Genomic DNA, 21,333 nt, shown 5'->3' on the forward strand with positions numbered 1-21,333 from the left:
CTGGTGGGGAGCAGAGTGAGGAAGAACAGTGAGAACAGAGGGGCCTGGGTGTCCCTGCCACACCAGGAAAAAGAATGTGGTTGTTTGACACCCTCTTCCCTCTCTACCATCATGCCTCCTCCTGGCTTGCTCACCTCTTCCAGGAAGACTTCCCTGACTCTCCTTCCAGGCTTCTCTGAGTTTCCAGGGACTGGAAGGCCTTTTCCCTTTCCTCCGTCCCCCAAGCCCAGGATGATGCTGTCTTCAGGAGCCTGACCCTCCTGCCAGCCTCAAAGGGGAGCTCTCCTTCCCAGAAGGCCCTCTGTGCACTGAGAAGGCCCTCAGGTCTGAAGCCTCCAGTGGACTTCCCCTCCAGCCCGCGTCTGAGCACCAGAGTGCTTGGGGTTACAGGCTCCCAGCCACTTCTGGGCCCTTCTCCCCCTGGGAACTCTAGGGTGGGCCGGCCAGAAGGTCTGAGCATGGCAGAAGGTATGGAGCATATCCCCAGGCCCACACCCCACCGTCATTCTCCCTGTGTTCATTGTTAGCCAAGGCCTGCCTCCCTAAGGCCCAGGTTCCTGCACTGCACCCCCTGTGTCCCAGACAGGGTGAGGGAGGTCAAGGGAGTTTCAAAGGAGCCACGTTTCTGAGAGGAGAGCAGGAAGATGACCGTGCCCTCATCAGAGGGAAAAAGTGCATTCAGAAGAACTGCAGCCTGTTCCTCTGGGGACCCTCAGGGAAATGGTCATTCAATACAAGAGAAGTGACAGACCAATGGTTTATTCCAAAGGGGAAAGCCCAAGCTGGATGTCTCCCTCCCCAACCCCTGCAAGCTGGCCCATCCTTCCAGAGCCCCCATAGGCCTGGGGCTGTTGAGACGGGAGATGTCCCCACTGTGCTGCTCCTGGTTTTGTCTCCTCTCCAATCCTTGAGCACCCTGATATGCAACATGGGGGGTAATCAGAAGGAGGAGGCAGCCTCTGATGGGGCAACGGCTGAGGGTGGGGGCAGTGTGTAAGGCACCTTTTGCGGTCAGCCCAGCCACACTCCATCGCCAGAGAGAATGCCAAAGTATAGACTGAATGAAATTCTGTAGGCAAATGGTAAATGGTAGCTGCGCCAGTAGCTATTTGCATGGGTGGATTATATCATGTTAAGGGAATTCTTTATCTCAGCAGAGGGAACAGAGGAATATCTTGGCTAAGGTCATCCTGCCAGTCAGGAGAAGCCACCCTCCAGGGACCACAGACTCAAAGTGGCTGTGGTGGAGACCCACCGCCTGGGTAGGGTGATGTCAAGACACTGAGAGGTTTCCATCTGCAGTGGCCAAGGGCTGCAGGTTCTGCCATGCTGGGCATTGATAGGTAGGACCAGAGAGAGCACGTAGGGCCAGTCCTCTGGGAAGCAGGAGGTGGGCCATGTGAATGGGAGATGGGTGGCTGTGCTGTCCAGGCATCTGCTGACAACATTGGGGGATGGGGCCTTGGAGAGAAACGTCTATAGGCCTGGAGACAGCAGGGCGTGGGCGGGAAAGGCAGGCTGACACCATGCGGGTACTCACTGCTAGCCCCCAGATCCAGCCTGAGAGGAGGAGGCTGGCGGGTTAGGGCAGGCCCCACCTATCTCACCCCTGTGATGGGTTGGCCTCTGAGCACAGGAATGATGGTGACCATCTGAGGTCACAAGGCAGGAAAGGAGTCTGAATGGAGTGTGGCCAGTGGGGAAGTCGGAGAGGCCAGAACTGCCCCCAAGAGGCTGGCAGAGGGCTGCAGAGGGCAGGTGCAGGACCAGGCTCCCTCCCACCCAGACAAGCACAGTAGCTTAGAAGGCAAGAGCAGCAGGGTCAGAAGGAAGAGCAGGGGTGTGGCGCCTCGTTCCTTCCGCCAGGAGCTCATGGGGCTTCGTTGGACCCAATCCCACTGCCTTTGTTGACGTAGAATGGCCGGTAGTGAGACTGTGGGGGAAACAAGAGTGGTCAGCGAGGCCAGACGACAGATGAGCCTACTAGCTAGACCCACCCTACCCTAACCTGCCTCAGGAGGCAGCAGTGATCCAAGCCCCGACAATTCTAGGGGCCTTTTTGGCCTGATCTGCAAGATTTACCTACCCTGTGATCAGGGGCTGGTCCCTAATGTCAGGATCTCCAGATTGGAATCCTAATTGGAGTCCATTCCCATAGTTAGTGGGTGAGCTTGAACCTCAGCCCCCGCATTACACTGGTCGAAATTTCTCTCCACAGCTCAGGAGGTTCCTCCAGCGCCACCACAGCTACTATTTATATAGCACTTTCTACTCCACAGAACTTCACAGCACTGTGCCGAGGGCTGTATGTGGATGCACTCATTTAATTTTTACAACCACCCAATTAAATAGATTACTATTATCATATTCAATTTATAGTTGAGCAAACCAAGGCACAGAGAGGCTAGGCAACTTGCCCAAGGTCACTCAGCTGGTAAGCAAGGAGCCAGAATCCAAGCCCCAGCAGGCTGCCTCCAAAACCCACACCCCCAGCTGCCAGTTCTCGGCATCACTTCTCTTATGGCGAGGGCTTCCAGGATTTTCTTCGCCTCTCTCTGCATAAATTTCCCTTACAGAAGGGGTGCAGAGAGGGTAAAGAACTGCCCCAGTCCAACACGGTCCCAGGCTCCCCACAGCCCTTTGCCTCTCTCGTCCTGTTCCTCTTCCCCCAGCCATTGGTACAGGGAGCATCTCTGGAGAGAGAGCCCAGTGACAGCTCTCCCAGCCTTCTCCATGTATTGTATCTCCCAGTAATTTCATGAAATCAGCATGCCCCACCCTGCCCAGATAACTTCATCAGGGCCCTGAGGAGGCAGCCCTCCAGGATGGAGTGGAAGAGCACGGCTTAGCTGCTGCTCACCCACGCAAGCACCGTCAGCCCCCCGGGGTCTCAGGAAGAGGATTTGTCCCTGAGCTGGGTCAGAGACTGAGCCCACTCCCATGCCCTGCGGATCCCAATACAGGAGACATCATTTGCCCCTCACACACACACCTCAAGGGTGCACTGCCTTTGGCCCTGTCTCTCAGGGAACTGACACCTCCTGGTCAGCTCCTTGCCTTTGTCTGGTCCACAGCAGGACTTGAGGGATGCTCAGACCTTGCTTAAACCACCTATTAAACAAAGGAAGAAACTGAGACCCAGGGAGGGGTAAGAACAGCTACTTACTGGCAAAGCAGAGCCTGGACCAGGTCTCCTGACCCCCAGGGGCCAGCCTGGACCCCAAGCAATTCATAGGGCAAAGTGAACAGATTTGGAAATGGCTGAAGCCTTTCTTTGAGGAAGACTGGGTCAATAATATGGGTTGCAGGTCAATGAATGGCATTGTCTGGTTAAAAGCCTGGAGTGGTAGGTGGGCATCAGGGCAAAATGCTACCTTCACCCTCCCATCCCCTCCCTGGCTTGAGGTCACAGCACATACGGCAGGTGGAAGAGCTGCAAAATCATCCTAATTATGGATGGGAAAACTGAGGCACAAAGGAATCATTTTTCCTCATGCAAAGTCACACAGCAAGTCAATGAGACAGCTGGGGCCAGCCCCCAGGGAAATTGATTCCCAGCTCAGCTTCTCTGCACCCCAGCGCCTGTCTCCACTCTCCCAGTGCTGGGTGCTTGCTGGACACCAAAACCTTGCTCTGCCAGGGGCCTCAAAGTGCTGATGAGCCTTCTCTTCAGGGCCCCAGGCTCTGAGAGGGTGGAAAAGTATGTAGTAGGGAGGGGAAGGACTGAGTCTAGAACAGAAACCTTCTTTTTTCTCCCCACATCTGCTTTCTGCAGTCCTGCTGTTGCAATGCCCCTGGGTCCAGCTCCAAATTACACACACGATCACTTAGCTCCCATCCCCAGCAATTAAAGATCCTCTCCAGTTAAACCAACCCCAGCCATTCTTTGTGGTCCAGGGCAAATCACCTCTCCTGCTCTGACCTCCAATTGCAAGGACAGCAAGAAACAAGGGCTCCGGCCCTGGTTCCAGCAGAGCTCCTGATGCCATCCACATGCCACGGCAGTGGCCGACTCCTGTAGCAGGGCCTAGAATGGACCTTCAGGAGCAAGGCATTCAGGCACATGGGGGCTCTGCATGTGAACTACAGTCCCCGATCACTGAGGTCTCAGTCAGGGTCAGATATGTCAGATCTAACGGGCACTGGGGATCATCTCAGTCCCCACATAATAAAAAGCAAGGAAGAGTCTCAGAGAGGGTATCTAACTCATCCAGGACCCCACAGTCAGCAGGTGGCCTGGACCCCAAAGCCATGCTTCCCTGTCATGCTGCTCTTCTGATATGCCTGGCCTCGGGTCATTAGATATTGACCCTAAATATATCTATTCCCGACTTTCCAGCCTCTCCCACCCCCACATTATCACCCCAATGGCCTCTATGCTGTCAGAACTGGAGAACTGCCCCCAGGGAGGTGGGACCCATCTCTAGGAGGCAGCCTGTCCTCCCACTGGGCTGTTTTACAATCCCAGAGCTGGCAGAACCCAAGCTGCCATTCCACTAGCATAGGCATCCAACAAGCATTTGCCAAATAAAAAAATCAAGGCTGCCCATTTTATAGATCAGAAAACTGAGGTCCAGAGAGTGTATGCTTAGCTAGTCCCCTGCCCATTAGCCCTGGGTCTCTACTACCCTCTGCTGTGTACAGGTATTCAGGCCACTGCTGCCTCCTTCTCCTCCACCCCATGGCCCAGAGAAGTCCTCCCACAGGCCCTGGAACCGATTGCCTCCAGGGAGCCCCCTTCAGTGCCCAGGTCTCTGGATGTGCCCAGGCCCTCCCGGCAGCACTTCCCTTACCAGCATAGTCTGCTTGCCAGATTTCCAAGTCTGGGGCTGGGCCTTGGGGCTTTGGCTCCGCATGAGGGAGGGATAGCCTGGGAAGACAAGAGATTCAGGTCAAAGGGAGCAGCGCTGGTGGTCAGGGGTCCCCGGGGCCAGAGCAGCACAGCTGCCTTCTCCAAAGTGACCACCAAGCATCATCCAGCCCATTACCAAATGCAGCCGTCTGAACACGCGTGCAGCAGCCAGGGTGCCGCAACCAAAAATCCTGGGGAGGCTGGCCAAAGGGAGGAGGCAGCAAAGCAGACAGAAGGAGGAGGAGCCGGCCAGGTGGGCTGGACCAGGCAGCAGGGGAGTGTTGCCCCCACATCCAGCGCAGCATCACACTGCTCTGCAGGGATTTCCACTCACCCACCCCGGAGGTTTACACCACGGGCCCTCCCCTTCCCAGAGCCCAGGAGCGCCACGCATAAGCATGGCCTGCCAGAGTTTCCCAGCAGGAGGCGCTCACTTGGACTCCCCTGTGCTGTTTGGACGATGCTTCCCATTCACGGAGCCCCACTTGTGCCAAGCACTGTGGAAGGGACTTTGTAGATGTCTCCTCACTGAGCCTGGCCCCGTATCTATGAGCTCAGCAGTCTGCCTGAGTTGCACAGCTCATAAGCAGCAGTCAGGATTCCAAACCAGGTGCTGGGGAGCACCGCAGGCAGGCGGGGGACAGAGTGCCGGAAATCCAAAACCCAAATTCATGTTTTTTTCTCCCTGGCTCTGTGGCCCCTCCCCTGTTTCACTAGCCAGAGACTAGGGCCTAGAGAGGTGCAGGAATTTGTCATTGTGGCCGCCACCCAGGGTTAGGATGGCAAGCCCAAGAGGCCTGGAGCAGGTGCGCTCTCTGAGCTTGGTTGCAAAGATGCTAGTCTAAGACGGGGCCGCCTTGACTCCCTGCGCCTCAGCCCAGACAGACCTGAAAGGAGCTCTGGTTCACAGCACAGTGAAGGCACTCTCAGTGTCAGCCATCAGCCTGCAGGGACGCCTGGGAAGACACAGGCCATGACCTGGATGCTGAGGCCCTCAAGAAATAAGCAGGGTCTGTCCTTGGCCAGATCTCTGTCCAGTGAGAGGCTGCATGCGGTCTGTCTCGGGAAAGCCCCTCTCCTGCCCTGCTCTAAGTGAGGATGAGCAGGTCAGGCTCATGATGAGCACTGCCAGGCTGCCAGTTGGGTTGGCCCTTCCCAGGTTGGCACTGAGCAAGGAGGAGGGGGAGGAGACAGAGCAAAGAACCTGGGTCTCTTCCTGCATCTGAGGGTGGGAGCAGCCTTGGAAAGGGGGGTTCCAGGGATCCTGAGTGGAGATTAAGAGGGGTAATTCAGGCCTCATCTCTCAGTTCCCAGAAAGAAAATCCCATGCCAGCCATGAGAGAGGGGAGAATGGAAACAGGGGTGGGGTCAGGGTGGCCCAAGACACCCGCCTTGTGCAGCAGGCAGAAGTCCAGATAGAGAGTGTGCTGGGGTGGCAGGTGGGGCATGCATCCCTCTCCAGGGAGCTCTGGGGAGAAGGGACCGGCACACCCTAGAAGTGGCAGAGAGCCCCCCATGTCCCACCTGCCCCGCTGTGGGAGAGAAAAGGGGAGGGATGGAAAATGGGCAGGTACCGGGATTATTTTTAGACAGCCCACTGCGACCCAGTGGTTTGGAAAACTCTGCAGTGGCCTGTCCCAAGGTGGTGAACTGATAAGGGGTTTTCCCAGTGCCTGCTGGGAGAGAGAGAGGCATTAGTGGCACAGCGCTGGTCCCAGAGGGGCCAAAAGGACCCACACCTCATTCTGGGGGCTGCTCTGAATCACACCTGAGAGCGGCCACCTCCCCTGCCAGGTGCTCTGCGGGCCAGGCTTGAGCAGAGAGCAGAAAGGCACCTGCTAGAAGCCAAACAGGCCAAGGCAAGTCCTGGAGCTCCCCAGGCCCGGATCAGGGCTAAGACATGCCCGGGGCTCCTGCAGGCTGGGACCCTCCACCCATAGTCCTGTCTCCTCCCTCTTGCCGGCAGCTCCAAGAATCCCTGTCCTGGGTATAGTATAGGACCCTGGGCCGGAAGGGACAGCTGAGTGATGAGGCCTCAGAGACCACTGTTCAGGGGTCTCTCTGCCCTGCATAGCCCCTTTCCCTCTCCTGAGCCCACCCAATGTGCTGATCTTGACTTCCAGGCCAGATGTTTGGGGTGCCAGAAGAGAGACAGGGTTACTCCCACCACAGCCATTAGAGCTGTCCCTGGGATCTTTCAGGAGATACATGAGGGTCTGGGGCCCATAGCCAGAGTCTGGTTCAAGCCTGCCCCCTCAGGATGCCCCCAACCCCCAGGGACAGGAGGCGTCAATCACTCTGCCTTGTCAGAGTGCTGGGAGCACCACAGGCAGGCGGGGGACAGAGTGCAGGAAAAGAGGATCAGCCTTGGGGGGACTTAGGGTCGTCTGGTCCTGCCTTTCCCAAAGGGGCGCCTGCAGGATTGGATCTGTAGGATGCTGGCAGGTGCCCCATGGCCACAGGACCCTAGAGCCAGCCAACGCTGGGAGTTAAATAAACTCTGCAGTAGGAGAAGCAGCATCCTGAGGATCAGAGAGGTCGGGTGCAGGGGGTATGGCGTGTCCCCCCGTCCTGACCACTGAGAGCTGTTGTTGCAGCGTGTAGTTAGAGACTAGAGAGCGGTGAAACAAGCCCTGGGAAACGCTGATGTGGCCCAGCCCCCACCCCTGCCCTCATTTTCAGCAAAGACCATGGCGGTAGCTCCCGGGCTCTCAGGCCAGGCCTCTCTCCTCCACGAGGTGAGGGAGGAACTAGCAGCTCAGCGAAGAGACCCAAGCAGGGCTTGGGAGGTGTGAGGCAGCTGCAGAGGAAAGCAGGGGCCAGGGTGGGCAAGCTCACCTTTCAGGGAGAAGGAGGAGCTGCCTTGGACGACGGGCAGGTCATTGTCAGAGTTCTGAATGCTGGAGGAGTACTCCCAGACCCGGGAGGTGTAGTTACCTGGCAGGACAAAGAAGGGCTATCAGGCCCCCACAGCTGGGAGTGGGAGAGGAGGCAGGACCAGGACACAGCCAGGTCTATGACTCTCCAGCCGCTGGCCACAACTTAAGCCAGGATGCCACTGTGTGATCCCAGTGATGCCTCACCCCTATCCTTCTGCCACCAAAGCTATCTTTCTAAAATATAAAGCATAGTCTTGTCCCTGCCCTACCTAAAGGCCACTGTCCTCAGAATAAGGGACAAAGTCCCAAGAGCAGCCCAGAGCTCTGTCGTGAGTTGCTCCCCCAACCCCCACCACCCACCTACCATCTCCCACTTCTTGACTTCACCTCTGCCCTCCCTCCACCACTGGACATTCAAACCAGGCTAAGCCTCAATGTCTGAGACACTCCATCTTCTCTCCTGCCCCAGGCTATGTGCCCAGACCCTGTCCTCTGCCTAGGACACTTCTCCTGCTTGCCACCCTCGGCGATTCATGGGTGGGGTCTTCAAGTGTCAGCTTACATGGCACCTCCCAACGTCTGCATGTGCCTTCAGCTCCATCCCCACGTCGTCCTGCACCCCCTACCCTCTGGGTCGCAATTACATGTTCAATTGTCTGTCTCCCGCAGTGAGCTCATGTGAACTGGGAATGTGCCTGTCTGGCCCCTGCATCACACCTGGTGCCTGGTACAGAGCCTGGTTCCTGGAAGGTGCTCATTGTATGGTTGATGGATAGAATGCATGAACCAACGAACGAATGAATACAAACACATCCTAAAACTTGGGGACAAGACAGTTGATAGTTGCCAAGTTGAATAGGCTAACACATGCCTATGTGCAGACATGTTCTGTAGTCCAGAGGAGAAGAAGGCAGTGGGAAGGGGGTGGGAGAAGCTGCCAGGGCACTCAGAGGGCACTGGAGTGGGGGGCTCAGAGTCCCCATGGGTGACGCACACTTCTCCAGCACCACACCCCCACCTGCCAGGCTTGAAGCATCAGTGACCTCCTTAGTCAAGCTCACTCCTTAGCAGCCTGTGGGGAGGGCTGGGGGCTGACTTTTGGGCTCAGGGGTCACAGATGGCTGGGGTTGGCCACCTGCCCCTGTGCAAAGCCCTCCCAAAGGGATCCCAGGCAGCTTCTGTAGCAAGGCCTCAGTAAGCACGTCCAGCCAGCAAGGCCAGACACCTTGCCCTCCTGTTCACTCATGCCTTTAGCCTCTCTCTCAACAACTGCTTCCTGACCCCCTCCTACTTTTGAGCTCTGGGCCTGTAGCAGCGAACAGGACAGACACAGCTCTGTCCTCAAGGTGCCCAAGGTCTACTGCATATGTGGAGGAGGGGTGCCGCTGATCACGGCTGTGAATCCAATTCTGGATGTAGAGGCCCAGGCATTGCTCTGGTGCCCCTGACCCTCCAGTCTCCATGAGTCTTGCCCTCACTGAAGAGTCCTCCAGTGCTATGTCTAGGGTGGGGGCTGACCCAGTCCCCTCCCTCCCCGTGCATGGCTGGCATGTGACCAGGAGCCCCCAGGACAGAACCAGGGCCTCCCAGAACCAGGTCTCATTGAATGCATGGCCCTGCCCTTGAGCAAATGGTCCCGTCAGAGCACTGGGCAGAGGGAGACCCTGAACTTAGCAGCTCCCCCTGGGGAAGCCACATCCCCACACCCATTTCATCCCATCTGGGTCTTAAGGTGCTGCTCGCTCGCCTCACCACCTGGAGCTCCAGGGCCAGCCCCATTTCCTGCCATGCCTTCCTTTCCAGTCACAGCCAAGTTGACAACTAACCACTGTACGACTTTTCACTGCAGAAGTACTCAAATCAGTAGAGATTCTCTTTGGATCCTCGTGCCCTCATACTTGCCGGGGGTGGGGGCGCGTTCCCCACACTTAAGCCCAAGGTGGCTGCTCAGACCCAGTTTTCCCCAGATCCTTCCTCAGGGATCAGAAGAGCACACAGACTCAGGGATCTCCAGGGATGCCGAGATTCCTGGCTGTTATTCCTCCAGCCTAACTAACGGTGTCCCCCACACATGTACACACACACACACACACACACACACACACACACACACACACACACTTTAAGCTCGGTAGGTAGGACCCCTCCCTACCCATGCCTGGACCCTCCACCCATCCTAGCTTCCCACATTCATCTCACACTGGGGTCCCAGCCCTGTGCCCCTGGACCCACCTCTATGCCCCTCCTGCCTGCACAGCCCCACATGAACTCTGTGCACCCTTGAGCTGAGCCACCACCTACCTTTGGTGCCATAGAGATTGTTGAAATTCTTCTGGGTGGTCTCCTTGGTGAAGCGGCCAGGAGACGAGGGCTGGTATGATGTCCGGACCCCACCTGTGAAGCAGATGAAGGGGGCTGTCATTGCAGAAAATTGTCTCATCAGGACTCCTTGCCCCCAAAAAGTTGCCCAAGTGCCCATCACAGGACCTGGATTCCACCACTGAGAGAAGTCCTTTGGGTCTGACATAAGTCAATCAACTAATTTATCACCCAAATTGGCATGCTTTTGAGAGTAGAAGGACTCTGTTAGTAACCGTGCAGAGAGCATCAGCATAAACTTGGAGAGGCCATGGCAACCGCGAGGGCAGAAGCAGTAGGCTCTCAGCCACGTGAGGGTGGGGCCTCCTGGAAGTAGCCTGATGAGCCAGAAACACCTCCCAGGGGCCCACCCAGGCTGCTGCTTCCCGGGAGATCAGAGCCTCACTTCACAAGTGCTTTCCTTCCCGCACACCTGGGCTCTCACAACAGCCTTGTGAGGAAGCAGTGGGGACTGATACCACCACCGATACCCAGCTGAAAACAATGAGCTCCCCATGTGTATTCTAGCCCTCTGTTACCTCTGTCCTTCCCCACCTGACCCTCAGATGACACCACACCCCCAGTTCCGGCCCTGCCAGTCCTTCCTGTAAGCCTTTGTGCCTGTGGTCCCTGATGCCCTCTGCCCTTCGCAGTCATGCTCCCTCTACTGAGCACAGGTTCCTGGAAATTCACCCCTCCCGGGAAGGAGTCACAGCCACTGTCAATCCCACTGACCTCAAAGCTCCCAGACTCAGGACCCAGTCCCTTTAGGGGCCTTGTTTCTTTCATCTCCTTGGTGATTGCTTCGTGTCCTCCCCCCAACTCCACCCTGAGCCTGGGAGCTCCCAGAGGGCAGATTTCCTGTCCCTCCTGTCCTCGGCACAGGCTACCCACAGTGCTTGGGCAGGGATGCTGAGGGAACCTGTTTCTTCCATCACAGACATCATAGACTGACTCACAGTGCAGAGCTGGGAAGTCTCCCAGCATGTGGGCACAACCTCCCCTCTCTTCAGATACAGGTACTGAGGCCTGCCCAAGATGCCCCAGGCCCTAGGCCCTTGGGGTGGCATCATAGTGGGTGCTGCTGTTCCCTCCACCCCCTCCCACAACCTGCGGGAGGCTCACACTGGGCCCTCAGTCTCCTACAGAGCAGGAGAGACCCGCAGGAGCCTGTCAGGGCACTCGATGGCACCCCAGGGCCTGGTCCATGGATGGAAGGGAGAGACAGGAGGGACAGGGCCGGGGCGAGGCCAGATAGGGGTTCTGAGGAGAGGGGTGCTGGGGCCGGCTGGTTGGAACAGCTTATCCTCTCCCAGAACTTGCCCAAAGGCACAGCACCCCAGGCAGGGAGGAGGCAGGCTGGCCGGCTGGGGCCTGGCCCACACCAGGAATGTCAGAGGAGGGAAAGCCCAACAACCAAGAAGCCCAGGGGTTGTTTTCAAACTGGGTGGGGCAGCACAGGTGCTTTTCTGTTGAGCTCATCTCTCCAAATCCCCCAAGCCTCTCCCATTATGTGTGTGTGTGTGTGTGTGTGTGCGCGTAAGACGTGTGTGAATTACTGATTAGCTCCCAGAGGCTTCCCCCTCCCCAGCCCCTGTGCCTTACCCAGGCCTCCCTCCTCCCCCAGCCTCCCTCTCCCACATGCACAGGCACACACCCTCATGGTCCGAGGGCTGGCACACCCACCCTTATGTAACGGGTATTGCTGTGGTTTGTTGCTGGCGCCCAAGAATGTGAGAGGCCACCACAGGGCAAAGACAGGCAGGCACTGGTCTGTGCTAGGCCGGCACCTTGCAGGCTGGGACTGTCCAGGGCCTGAGAGGGAGGGCCAAGGGGGACAGGGTGCAGAGCCAGGAAACTCAGAAGAGGAGGCACCACTCTCCCTGCCTAGGGGAGCAGAATGGTCCTGGGGTCGGCAGCCATCTCACAGGGCTCAGGCCCTACAAAACCTGAGCCAAAGCAAAACACAGCACCGGCCTGGCAGAAGGGAGCCCAGGAGACCTCCGGAAGGAAAGAGAAGCAGAGGTGTGGGCTGGAAGTGAGAAGACAAGGAGGGCAAAGAGGGGCTGCCCGCGTGGCCCGGGAGGAATGCCTCTGAGGAGCTGGCACCAGGTAACTTCTCATTCGAACCAGGACACTTCTGAGAGCTAACACAGACCTGTTCATCATCACATCAGGACAACACGTAGATGCCAGGACTTTCCCAGGCAAACTGGACATGCCATCACCCCCACTCAGAAGGAACCTGGCTGAGAGTCACTGCACGGACTTTGGGGGCCCCTGGGCAGCAGGAGAGACACTAGGTCTGGGGTGAGGGGCTCCCTCTTACCTTTGGGTGTCAGGTACATGGAGTATCTCTTCATGGTGTCCGGTGCACTCCACTCACCCCCGAAGCTGTTCGTGTAGTTGTTCACATAGCGATGGTCACCACCTAGGAAGCAGAGGGTCGGGTCAGCAGAGGAGCCAGGTGGGAAGGAGGAGCCAGCCACTGGGGACTTTTGGGGCTCAGAAGAGTCACCCCATAGCCCTTCCCCTATCTCCCAGGGAGATCCAAGTTTCCCCAACCTCAGAGAATATGACGCCCTGCCCAGCATTCACTCGGTTCCTGAGCTCTTGGTGGAGAAGGTGTCTGCAAAGAGCCATCCACCCTCTTGGACTGAGCCCTTGTAAATACGATTGTGTGCACAACACTTCCTAGCACTTCACCTTTACAAGGTGCTATTAATGCCCATTTCTTATTTGATCCATACATCAATTGTGGTTGTATCCCCCTGAGACAGATAAGGAAATTGAGACTCAGGAAGTAAGAGAAGCAGCTTGCCCAATGTCACATGCCGATAAGGGCAGAGTTGGGGACTGAGCCCTGGCTCCCTACTTCCGGGTTCAGTCCCAGCCACTGCTGGCAGCCTAAGGTGAGGGGATGAGGTCCCAGTGTTGGCCTCCATGGCCCAGGGATCCAGGCAGTGGAGTGAGCTGCTATGGCAGGGGCCACTCAACTGCAGACCCCCTAACTCAAACAGATCTGCTGCTCGACACTTGACTTCCCTCAGCCGCCTCCACCCCATTCCTTTCTCTTTCGACTTCCCCGTCTTCTACTTTCCCTGTCCTTCCCTCTCTCTCTCCTGAGCAAGAGGAGGAATGTGCCTGAGACCCTCATTCTTCATCTTCATCACCTGCGCCTATCAGTGTCCTGGTGCACAGCAGATACTCAAAGAATAAACAAATGCCCTCCTAGGTGTTAGCCCAGCCCTGTGCCCCACAGAGTCCAGGATGAAGTGGCCTGGTGTCTCTTAGCGCAGGGGCCTTTGAGGGTGTGGACGAGTCCCTGGTCTGGTGGGCAGGCTAGCATCGGGGAGGAGTGGATGGTCACTCCACTGTCTGACTCACCGGCCACCACCTCCTAGAGCAGACACACTCCCAGCATCCACACAGCAGCCACACGAAAAAACAACACAGAGGCAGAGGAGCCGCCCCCACGGCCCCAGGCACAGGTGTGGGCTACTGAATCAGCAGTGCCCATCCCTGCTCCTGCTTGCCACCTCGCCACACACCTCGTACAGGACGCAGGGCCACACCTGTACAGAGGCCGTGGCCAGCATTGTGACCTAGAAATGGGACAGTGAGTGGCCAGGAGCCTGAACAGTTTCTGCAAGGCTCACCCCACCCCAGTCTAGGCCATCCCCCAGGCCTGGCCAGACCTCACCGGAGGGGCTGCCCTGCTGAGTTTGTACCCCAGGGACGATGATTATCACACTCCTCAACCCCACTTCTGCAGCCACCGCCAGCTGCAGCTTCTCAGATGAGAGGGCATGGGAGACTGAATAGCAGAGTGTTCAACCCCGCCGTACCCCCTACCGAGCTGTGCGCCCTTTGAAAGGATGCTTCTCTGAGCCTCAGCCTTCTCGCCTGTAAAATGCAGTACACCCCACAGGGAAAATAAGGTAATGTGCGTGAGGAGCTCAGCGAAATGCCCGGCATCGAGCGAGCACTCAGTCATTGTCAGCTGTCACCATCACCATTAGCATCATCACTATTGTCATTAGAAGGAGGATTTCAGGATCTGAGTGCCGTTTGAAGCCAAATGATTGTCTTGCTGAAATGGCTTATCTGTCCTTGTGTGTGATTGAATGTCCCCCACATTTCACAGGGACACCATGTGATATTGCCATCGCCAAGGTGCACAAATGGCCTCCTGAACCCCAACCCTTCTGCACACTTTTATCCTCCTCACCCCCTTCTCCTCCCCCAAAGAATCATATGCTGTGTCTGGAGAGCAATCAGGGGTCCTTTCCTTTGGGGTATTCACGTCTAGCAGTCATTAACAAAGCTGTACTCTCAAGGCCCCGTGCAACACCTGGGACACCGGGTGGGGCCTTGGGGAAAGTGCCCAGGCTTCAGGCCCTAAAGGGACTGGGTGGAAAAGGACTTGACGATGTTGTTTCTCAGGTTCAGAGGTTTTCTGTGAGATGATTCAGTTGACCTCTGAGGGGACAGCATGACTCCGAAGAAGAGCTGACTTCAAGGGAGCTGGTGAGTCACAGAGATACTGTGTCCCACCATCCCCAGCCCAGCTCAACAGGCCAAGTCCAGCCTCTGGGCTCAGCACTGCTCAGCATGGCCATGATGACAGGCAAGTCCTCCCTCCAGGCATGGCTGCAGTTCTAGGTCACGTCTGCTAGAGTCTGCAAAGCCACCAGTTTGGAATCTGGCCCATACTAGTGGCAGCATCCACACAGCTGCTGGGCTGGGCCCGGCAATTAGATGTAGATCTGAACGAAACCAGTCTCTGAGTTTGATGCACAACCCACAGAGAGGAGGCATTTGTGGAGCCAGTGCCCAGGATGTCCCTGCTCTGGAGGTCTCTTGCTATAGTTGCATAACTTTGGCAGCAAGTTCAAAGGAGGAGGAGGGTTAGAATCCCTGTATCCTAGTCCAAACGGCCTGAGGAAGGGTGGGTGGGTGGGTGGGAACAATGAGAAGAAGCTCACTGGAGGCCAGCCCATGTCAGGCAGCAGGAATTGATTTGGGAGAGAAAGGTCTATGGCCTTGGGGCCCAGCCACGAGAGGGGACCTACCGTTCTCCATGTGGTTCCTCTCAATGAAGTTACGGCTCAGGTCCGCCTTGCACATCTTCTCAACGTGGCGCATGCATACATTGAGCAGGTCGTCCTTGAAGTTGCCTAGTGACTGTCCCAGGCCCTCCCCCTCCAGCAGGACATGATAGGTAGGCAGGGGTGGGGGGAGAGAGTAATTGCTCATCAATGCACCAAATTCCTACCAAGAAAGGAAAGAACAATTAACTGCCTGGGTCTTCATGAGCTATGAGGACGCTTCTCTGCCAGGGGCTCTCACAGTGCAGCTGGGGGTCTCAGCGCTGCAAGCCCCACTCTTCCTCACTGGATGTTTGTTTCTTCTGTAACGTGAAAAGGTTCAACTAAAAGCCACTGGATGCTAACATCCCTGATGGCACTAGCATTCAGATGTGTGACTCCACGACTCCCACCTCTAAAGTGGGTGCATCTGTTTACCTCAGGGTTTATGAGAGGGACACAAACTGCAACAAACTGGGAGTGAACACACTAAAGAAATGCACGGAATTACTATAGAATTTGGGGTCAGCCATGGTGGTATTTCTTTCTTTCTTTTTTTTTTTTTTTTTTTTTTTTGAGGCGAGTCTCACTCTGTTACCCAGGCTGAATCTCAGCTCACTGCAACCTCCGTCTTTTGGGTTCAAGCAATTCTCCTGCCTCAGCCTCTCAAGTAGCTGGGATTACGGGTGTGTGCCACCATGCCTAGCTAATTTTTTTTTGTATTTTTAGTAGAGATGGGGTTTCATCATGTTGGCCAGGCTGGTCTTGAACTCCTGATCTCAGGTGATCCACCCGCCTTGGCCTCCCAAAGTGCTGGGATTACAGGCGTGAGCCACCATGCCCGGCCCACAGTGGTATTTCGACCTTTACATGCCATGCTCAGTGCTGCCTTTGCACTTCTCATTTCCCTTACTCCTCACCAAAGACTCTGTCCTCCCTCTCAAATCCTAACCGGCCTCCAAGACCCAGTTCAAACTCCACCTCCTCCACAAAGCTGTCTTAGCTTCCTCCAGCCCGCCTGCCCTTCTCTGAGCTTCTACAGGCACTTATCTCCTGAGCCATATGCTTTATCATTTAATTACACACTTTTCTATATTGTTCTTTAATTGTACATGTCTTATCTTCCCAGCTGGATTGCAGTTGCTTGGGGGCAGAAACCATGTCTTGTACTTCTCTATTCGACACAGCACCTAATAGAGTACTGGGCATGCAGTAGTATCCAAAACATTCTAGCAGATGGAAGGATGAATGGATGAATAGACAAACGGACTAGATCCAAGATAACAAATATGCAGCACTCCTACACCACTCCCCCTCTACCCGATTCACTGATCTCACAACTCTTTCCTACTGAGCCCAGAGCACTGCTAGCACATATCAGTTGAAGTTGGTAAAAGGTGATATTTGTTTGCCATCTTGAGAGTAGGTAAAGAAATGGATTGGATTTAAAAAATTAAATAGAGAGAATGGCGCTTGGATAGATGGATGAATGGATGGATGGTTGGATGGCTGGATGGTGGATGAACGGATAGACGAATAGGTGGATAAGTGGATAGGTGGATGGATGGATGTTGGAGGGGGGTCTCAAAAAGTGGATTGTGAAATTGAGGGCTTGAGTGACAGAGGAGTGGCTTGTTACCTGCAGAAACAACACAGAGTCGCTGATGCTATGCAGCTGCTCCCGGGTCTGCTTGTCCTCATGCAGCACCTTGGCTCTCTCATCCAGAGCATCCACGATCACCTTCACTTGGTCCACAGCATCCTGCTCCCGCTGCTCCAGCGCAGCCCTCACTTCCTCCTTTTGCTTCTCCAGGTCCCGCACCAGGTCCCGGAAGTTCTGCTCCAGGATGGCCTTCTCATTGGTGGTGAAGCTCTGGAGGTCCAGAGTCAGGGAAGAGATTAGGCAGGGCTTTAGTTAGGGAAAGAAATCACCCTAGTCGGGTATGTCTTTAGGTTTCCAGCACAGGATCAGGGCATTCCCACTGCCCTAACCTGGCAAGCCTATTTGGCCAAGAATCTCATTCAAAGGCATCACTGAGGGATGCCACCTACTGACAGAGATAGCCAGGTTTGTTCACAGTCCACGCTTCTTATCTACCTGTGGCTCCTTCCTCTTGGTGGGTTGATATGAGCCATCATTCCCTGTGGGCCCCAAAGTTCTCCCATGGGTCACAATATGCTCCCTGAAACCCTAACCAGAACCAAACATCATTCAGAAAATGAATGTATATGTAGAAATGTGTATTCAGAAAATGAATGTGTATGCTGGCTGTCTATGTAGTCAGGGTCAAGCAGGCAGTGATTTCAGATTGTGGTTTGCAATTACCCAAACCATGGCAGACATACATTTAGCCAAAATGGCATAAGTAGAGAAGAAATGGTGTGTATTTGGTGGCTGGGGAGTCTGGTGGGCAGAACAGACATTGGAGGACATTGGAAGACACACTGGAGGAAAGTCTGGGGTCTTTACTTGCTGGGATAATATGAAATGGGCATTAGGTCACAGACAGGATCCCACCTGAGTGCCTGGCTCAGACTGACAAGGGGAGTCGGTGAGAATGTCAGAGGAGGTGGGAGAAGCCAGAAGAAACACATTGGGATGTCTACGTGGGCCTGGGACTCAAATGGGAGCCAAGGCCTGCCTCTTTCCAGGCAGGCCAGGTCGGATAAGGGAGCAGCAAGGTGAGCTTGGGGGCTGCTCACCTTGATGCGGTCCTTCTCCTTCTGCCACTTCTCAGCTTCATCCTCAATCTCAATGATCTTGAGCTGCAGCTGCTCCTTTTGCAGTGACAGCTCCGTCTGCAGAGAAAGAGCCAGGATTGGAGAAGTCAGGGGGAGGAGATGGAAGAGAACCAGAGAACCAGGGAGCGGGTCCACTCAGGGGGCACACTCGCAGCCAGGTCTCATCACTCATCTATTCAGCTCTTCATTCAGCAAACATTCATCAGGACCTCGGATATGCCAGGCACCATGCCAGTCGCCAAGGATCTAGCAGTAAGTTAAGTACCATCTTGCTGTATTCTCAGGCCACTAGGGCTGGATATCCTAGCCATGTCTTTTTAAGGGCTAAACCTCTGCCTGTCTCCTCCACCCAGCAAGAGCAGGAGGGAAACTCATTTACAGGGTGCCTGCCCTTTTCAGTGGACCTGGAGACAATGGGAAGAGAAAGGAAGGGGATCCAGCCCAGCTCAGCCCAGCCCAGCCCAGGGAGTGTCTCGTGGCAGTAACAGTGTGCAGCGTTTCTATGGCATGACGTAGGGCTGTGTTGCAAGCAGCAGCCAGGGTTGCCGCCGGCATGGACTCCGTCTGGGCAGGCACAGCTATAAAACCTGTTTATGGGAAAGGGAAGGCATTCTGCAGTTTTGGCAAGACGGAGACTTTTACCCAGGGGCTCTGGGGAAGGAGAAGGCTAGAGAGGAAGGCAGTGTAGAGTGGAAGAAGAGGTTGTAGGGACCCCTGCTCAGGAAGAGGACACAGACTGTTGGGGTCTGGGGTGGTTTAGGAAGAGGTTGTATCAGTAGCACACTGGGACGTTAGCTTTCACTCCCATACTCACCTTTCATTTGGGGAAATGCCCTTCTCTGAAAAGCAGCCACAATAGAGACAAAAGGAGAGGCATGAAGCTAAGGCCAATCCCATCCAGCCAAGCCTCTGTTCTGCTGGGCTGCCCTGTAGGACTCTCAAAGCCCCTTCTAGCATGGACAATAGGTGGATGATCTCCACCTGACAGAACAAAGCATCCGAAAGAGCCTTGGATTGCTCCAGATCTCCCCACTACCACTGGGTTTTGAATGCAGAGTCCCACCCCTTTCTCTGGCCATCTCCTTGAGGAGCCCAAAAGAATAGTCAAGGTGAGGAAGCCACAAACCTCTAGGAATGGGAGTCCCATCAGCCAGGAGTCATGAGCACCTGGGCACATGCAACACCATGCGGCACACCTTCTGAACGCTCCACCGGGCCAAGGGAGTGCTAACAGGGGACCTGCTGCAGGCACCCAGAGAAGTGGATCCGATGGCAGATAGAGCTTCCCTGGCTTTCCTGGAAAAGGTGCCCAGAGGGTGGGGAAGTCATGGGGCAAGAGCCACAGAGCTTCCCAGAGAGTCCTTGAATCCCTGGCCTCCCCGCCCCCACCACCACATTCCTGGGCTCTCCAGGCAGGGAGATTCAGAGTTGTTCTCAGTAGCATTTGCCCCACCAGCAAAAGGCTGGAAATGCCATAGCATGGAAACTACCATCACCAGAGATGGAAAAGAGGGCCTAAGGAGATGAGGATGGAGATTTGGCCCCATCTCTGGAAAAAAGGCTGGAGAGAAGCCAGCAGCCACTAAATAAGGTGGTGAGACAGTGGAAAACAGAGAAAGCAGGCCCACTGTAATGGCAGAAACTCGACCCTCACACTCTCTGACGATGCAGAGCCCAAGAGCCCAGGAAACACAGGCTGGCAGATCCCACATCCCCAAAGGCCTCCGAGGAGGCTGGACTTGGCAAGCAGATCTGAGCTGTGAGGAAGAGTCCAAGAGAGTGGACTGGGGGTCTGTCCCAAGCACCTTTCTCATCCCTGGAGAACTCCTGAGTGAAGTCTGAGGTCAGGGAACAGCTGGAGACCCCCAACCTCCTGACCCAGCTCAGTGATGGAGGAGTTGGCACCTGGGTTCCTCACCCCACCTTACCACCCTGAGAACAAGATCTGATGGAAAGGAAAGCAGAGAACAAAACACAATCCCTCCCACCATAGGCCAGGGCCCAGCACTGGTAAAAGTCCTGTCTCAAATAGGAGATGGGCAGCCCTTCCATGAAATGAGCAATGGTGGGCTCAGAGGGAGCTCCCCAGGAGCACAGGACAGCAGGTGCCTCTGAAAGTTGCCTGGCTTCTCTGTGCCTCAGTAGCCCTGTCTGGTCCATGGGAGCAGGAAGAGGACCTGCCTTCCAGGGAAGCTGTGGGATGCCCTGAGATTGGGAGTGAAGCCCCCAGAAAGCATTTGGCACAGCGTGAGCACTGTCTGAGCAATGGTTCCCATCATCACTATTGTGTGGGCACTTTCCATGGACCAGGGGCCAGGCTGGGTGCTTTCACTCACACCATGCTCGCAGCAGTGTGTGCAGCATGGTGGGAAGGTGGGCCCGGCATTGGCAAGTGAGGAGCACAGCAGATGTGGTCAGGTGAGGGGTTGGTGGTGTTCAGTGGTGAAGATAGTGTACGCTGTCAGATTGGGATCCAGATGGAGTGTGTACACTGTCCGGACATAGAGTGAACAGTAGGGAGTGCATAGGCTGGCGAGGTCAAGACACTGGGCTGAATGCAAGAGGGAAGCGTAGCTCATGGATAATTGAAGATTGGAGGACACTGGTGGAAATGAAGGAGGACAAAAGGGGATGGGGGTGGACTAACCACCTGCAAGTGGCAGAAGGTCTGACCAGAGAAGGTGAAGGCCAGGAGTTGAGTGCCTGGAGTGAGCAGAAGTGCACAGGGAGACCAGGTGAGGGCTGCATGGTTGGGGCTGCAGAGGAGGAAAGGTCTCCCCAGGTGAGCGTGGATTCATTGGCCAAGACAGACGAAGGAGATAGTGAGTTCAGGGATGCAGAATTCAATGGGGATTAGAACAAAGAAGTGTCTAGGCCAAGGGCAGGGAGAGGCCAGTCCCCCAGGAGTCCATCCTGTGTAAGAGAACAAGGGAAGAGGGCAACAGGGCTAGTTGAGCACCGAGGGGTGGAGAGTAGAGCCAGAGGTGTTGGCGGATGATGTGGAAACCTGTGAGGGCAGGGTCAGAAGGGGAGACTGTCTGCAGCTGTGGGCAGAAGAGTCGGTCAGGGTGGAGGAGAGACTTGGCCTCCTATTTCTTTGGGGCACTGAAGAAGTCGGACACAGGCTGGGAAGGGGCCTTGTTCCCACAGCATGTCTTGCAAGACCAGACCGGCAGGACACAGCAGGCTCTTGGAGTTCCCATGGACTGGGAACTCTGTGCTGCTAGAATGGTCCTTTCTCACCTCTGGGATGAGTCCTACCCTGTCGGGGGAGGAGCATTTGGGGTGACATCTAGAGATGCACCTTGTGTCTGTTCAGCTCTTGGCAATTTTTCCTGTATAGGAAGTAATATAACATGGGAAGGTTTAAAAGACGCTGGGCTCTCCTTCAACACTAGGAGAGGGAAGGAAG

General features: G+C 55.5%; 1 protein-coding gene across 2 annotated transcripts in view; it reads right to left on the minus strand.

Moving 5' to 3' along the window:
• Nucleotides 1-743: 743 nt before the first annotated feature.
• Nucleotides 744-21,333, minus strand: part of TRIM29 (tripartite motif containing 29) — a 31,827-nt gene continuing 11,237 nt past the window's right edge. The window contains exons 1-9 of one of the 2 annotated variants that reach the window (XM_024347457.3): nt 18,187-18,336; nt 17,883-17,978; nt 16,819-17,052; nt 15,165-15,363; nt 12,419-12,520; nt 10,033-10,125; nt 7,691-7,789; nt 4,794-4,870; nt 744-1,933 (exon numbers count right to left, since the gene is read on the minus strand). In XM_024347457.3, the coding sequence (XP_024203225.3) occupies nt 1,871-1,933; nt 4,794-4,870; nt 7,691-7,789; nt 10,033-10,125; nt 12,419-12,520; nt 15,165-15,363; nt 16,819-17,052; nt 17,883-17,978; nt 18,187-18,189 (966 nt within the window). In that variant the 5' untranslated portion in view covers nt 18,190-18,336 and the 3' untranslated portion in view covers nt 744-1,870. Of the gene's footprint in view, nt 1,934-4,793; nt 4,871-7,690; nt 7,790-10,032; nt 10,126-12,418; nt 12,521-15,164; nt 15,364-16,818; nt 17,053-17,882; nt 17,979-18,186; nt 18,337-21,333 lie in introns of those variants that run through there. The other variant, XM_001166572.8, reaches the window with a different exon arrangement.

The sequence above is a fragment of the Pan troglodytes genome, chromosome 9 (genome assembly GCF_028858775.2).
Source record: "Pan troglodytes isolate AG18354 chromosome 9, NHGRI_mPanTro3-v2.0_pri, whole genome shotgun sequence".
NCBI classification, from domain to species: domain Eukaryota; kingdom Metazoa; phylum Chordata; class Mammalia; order Primates; family Hominidae; genus Pan; species Pan troglodytes.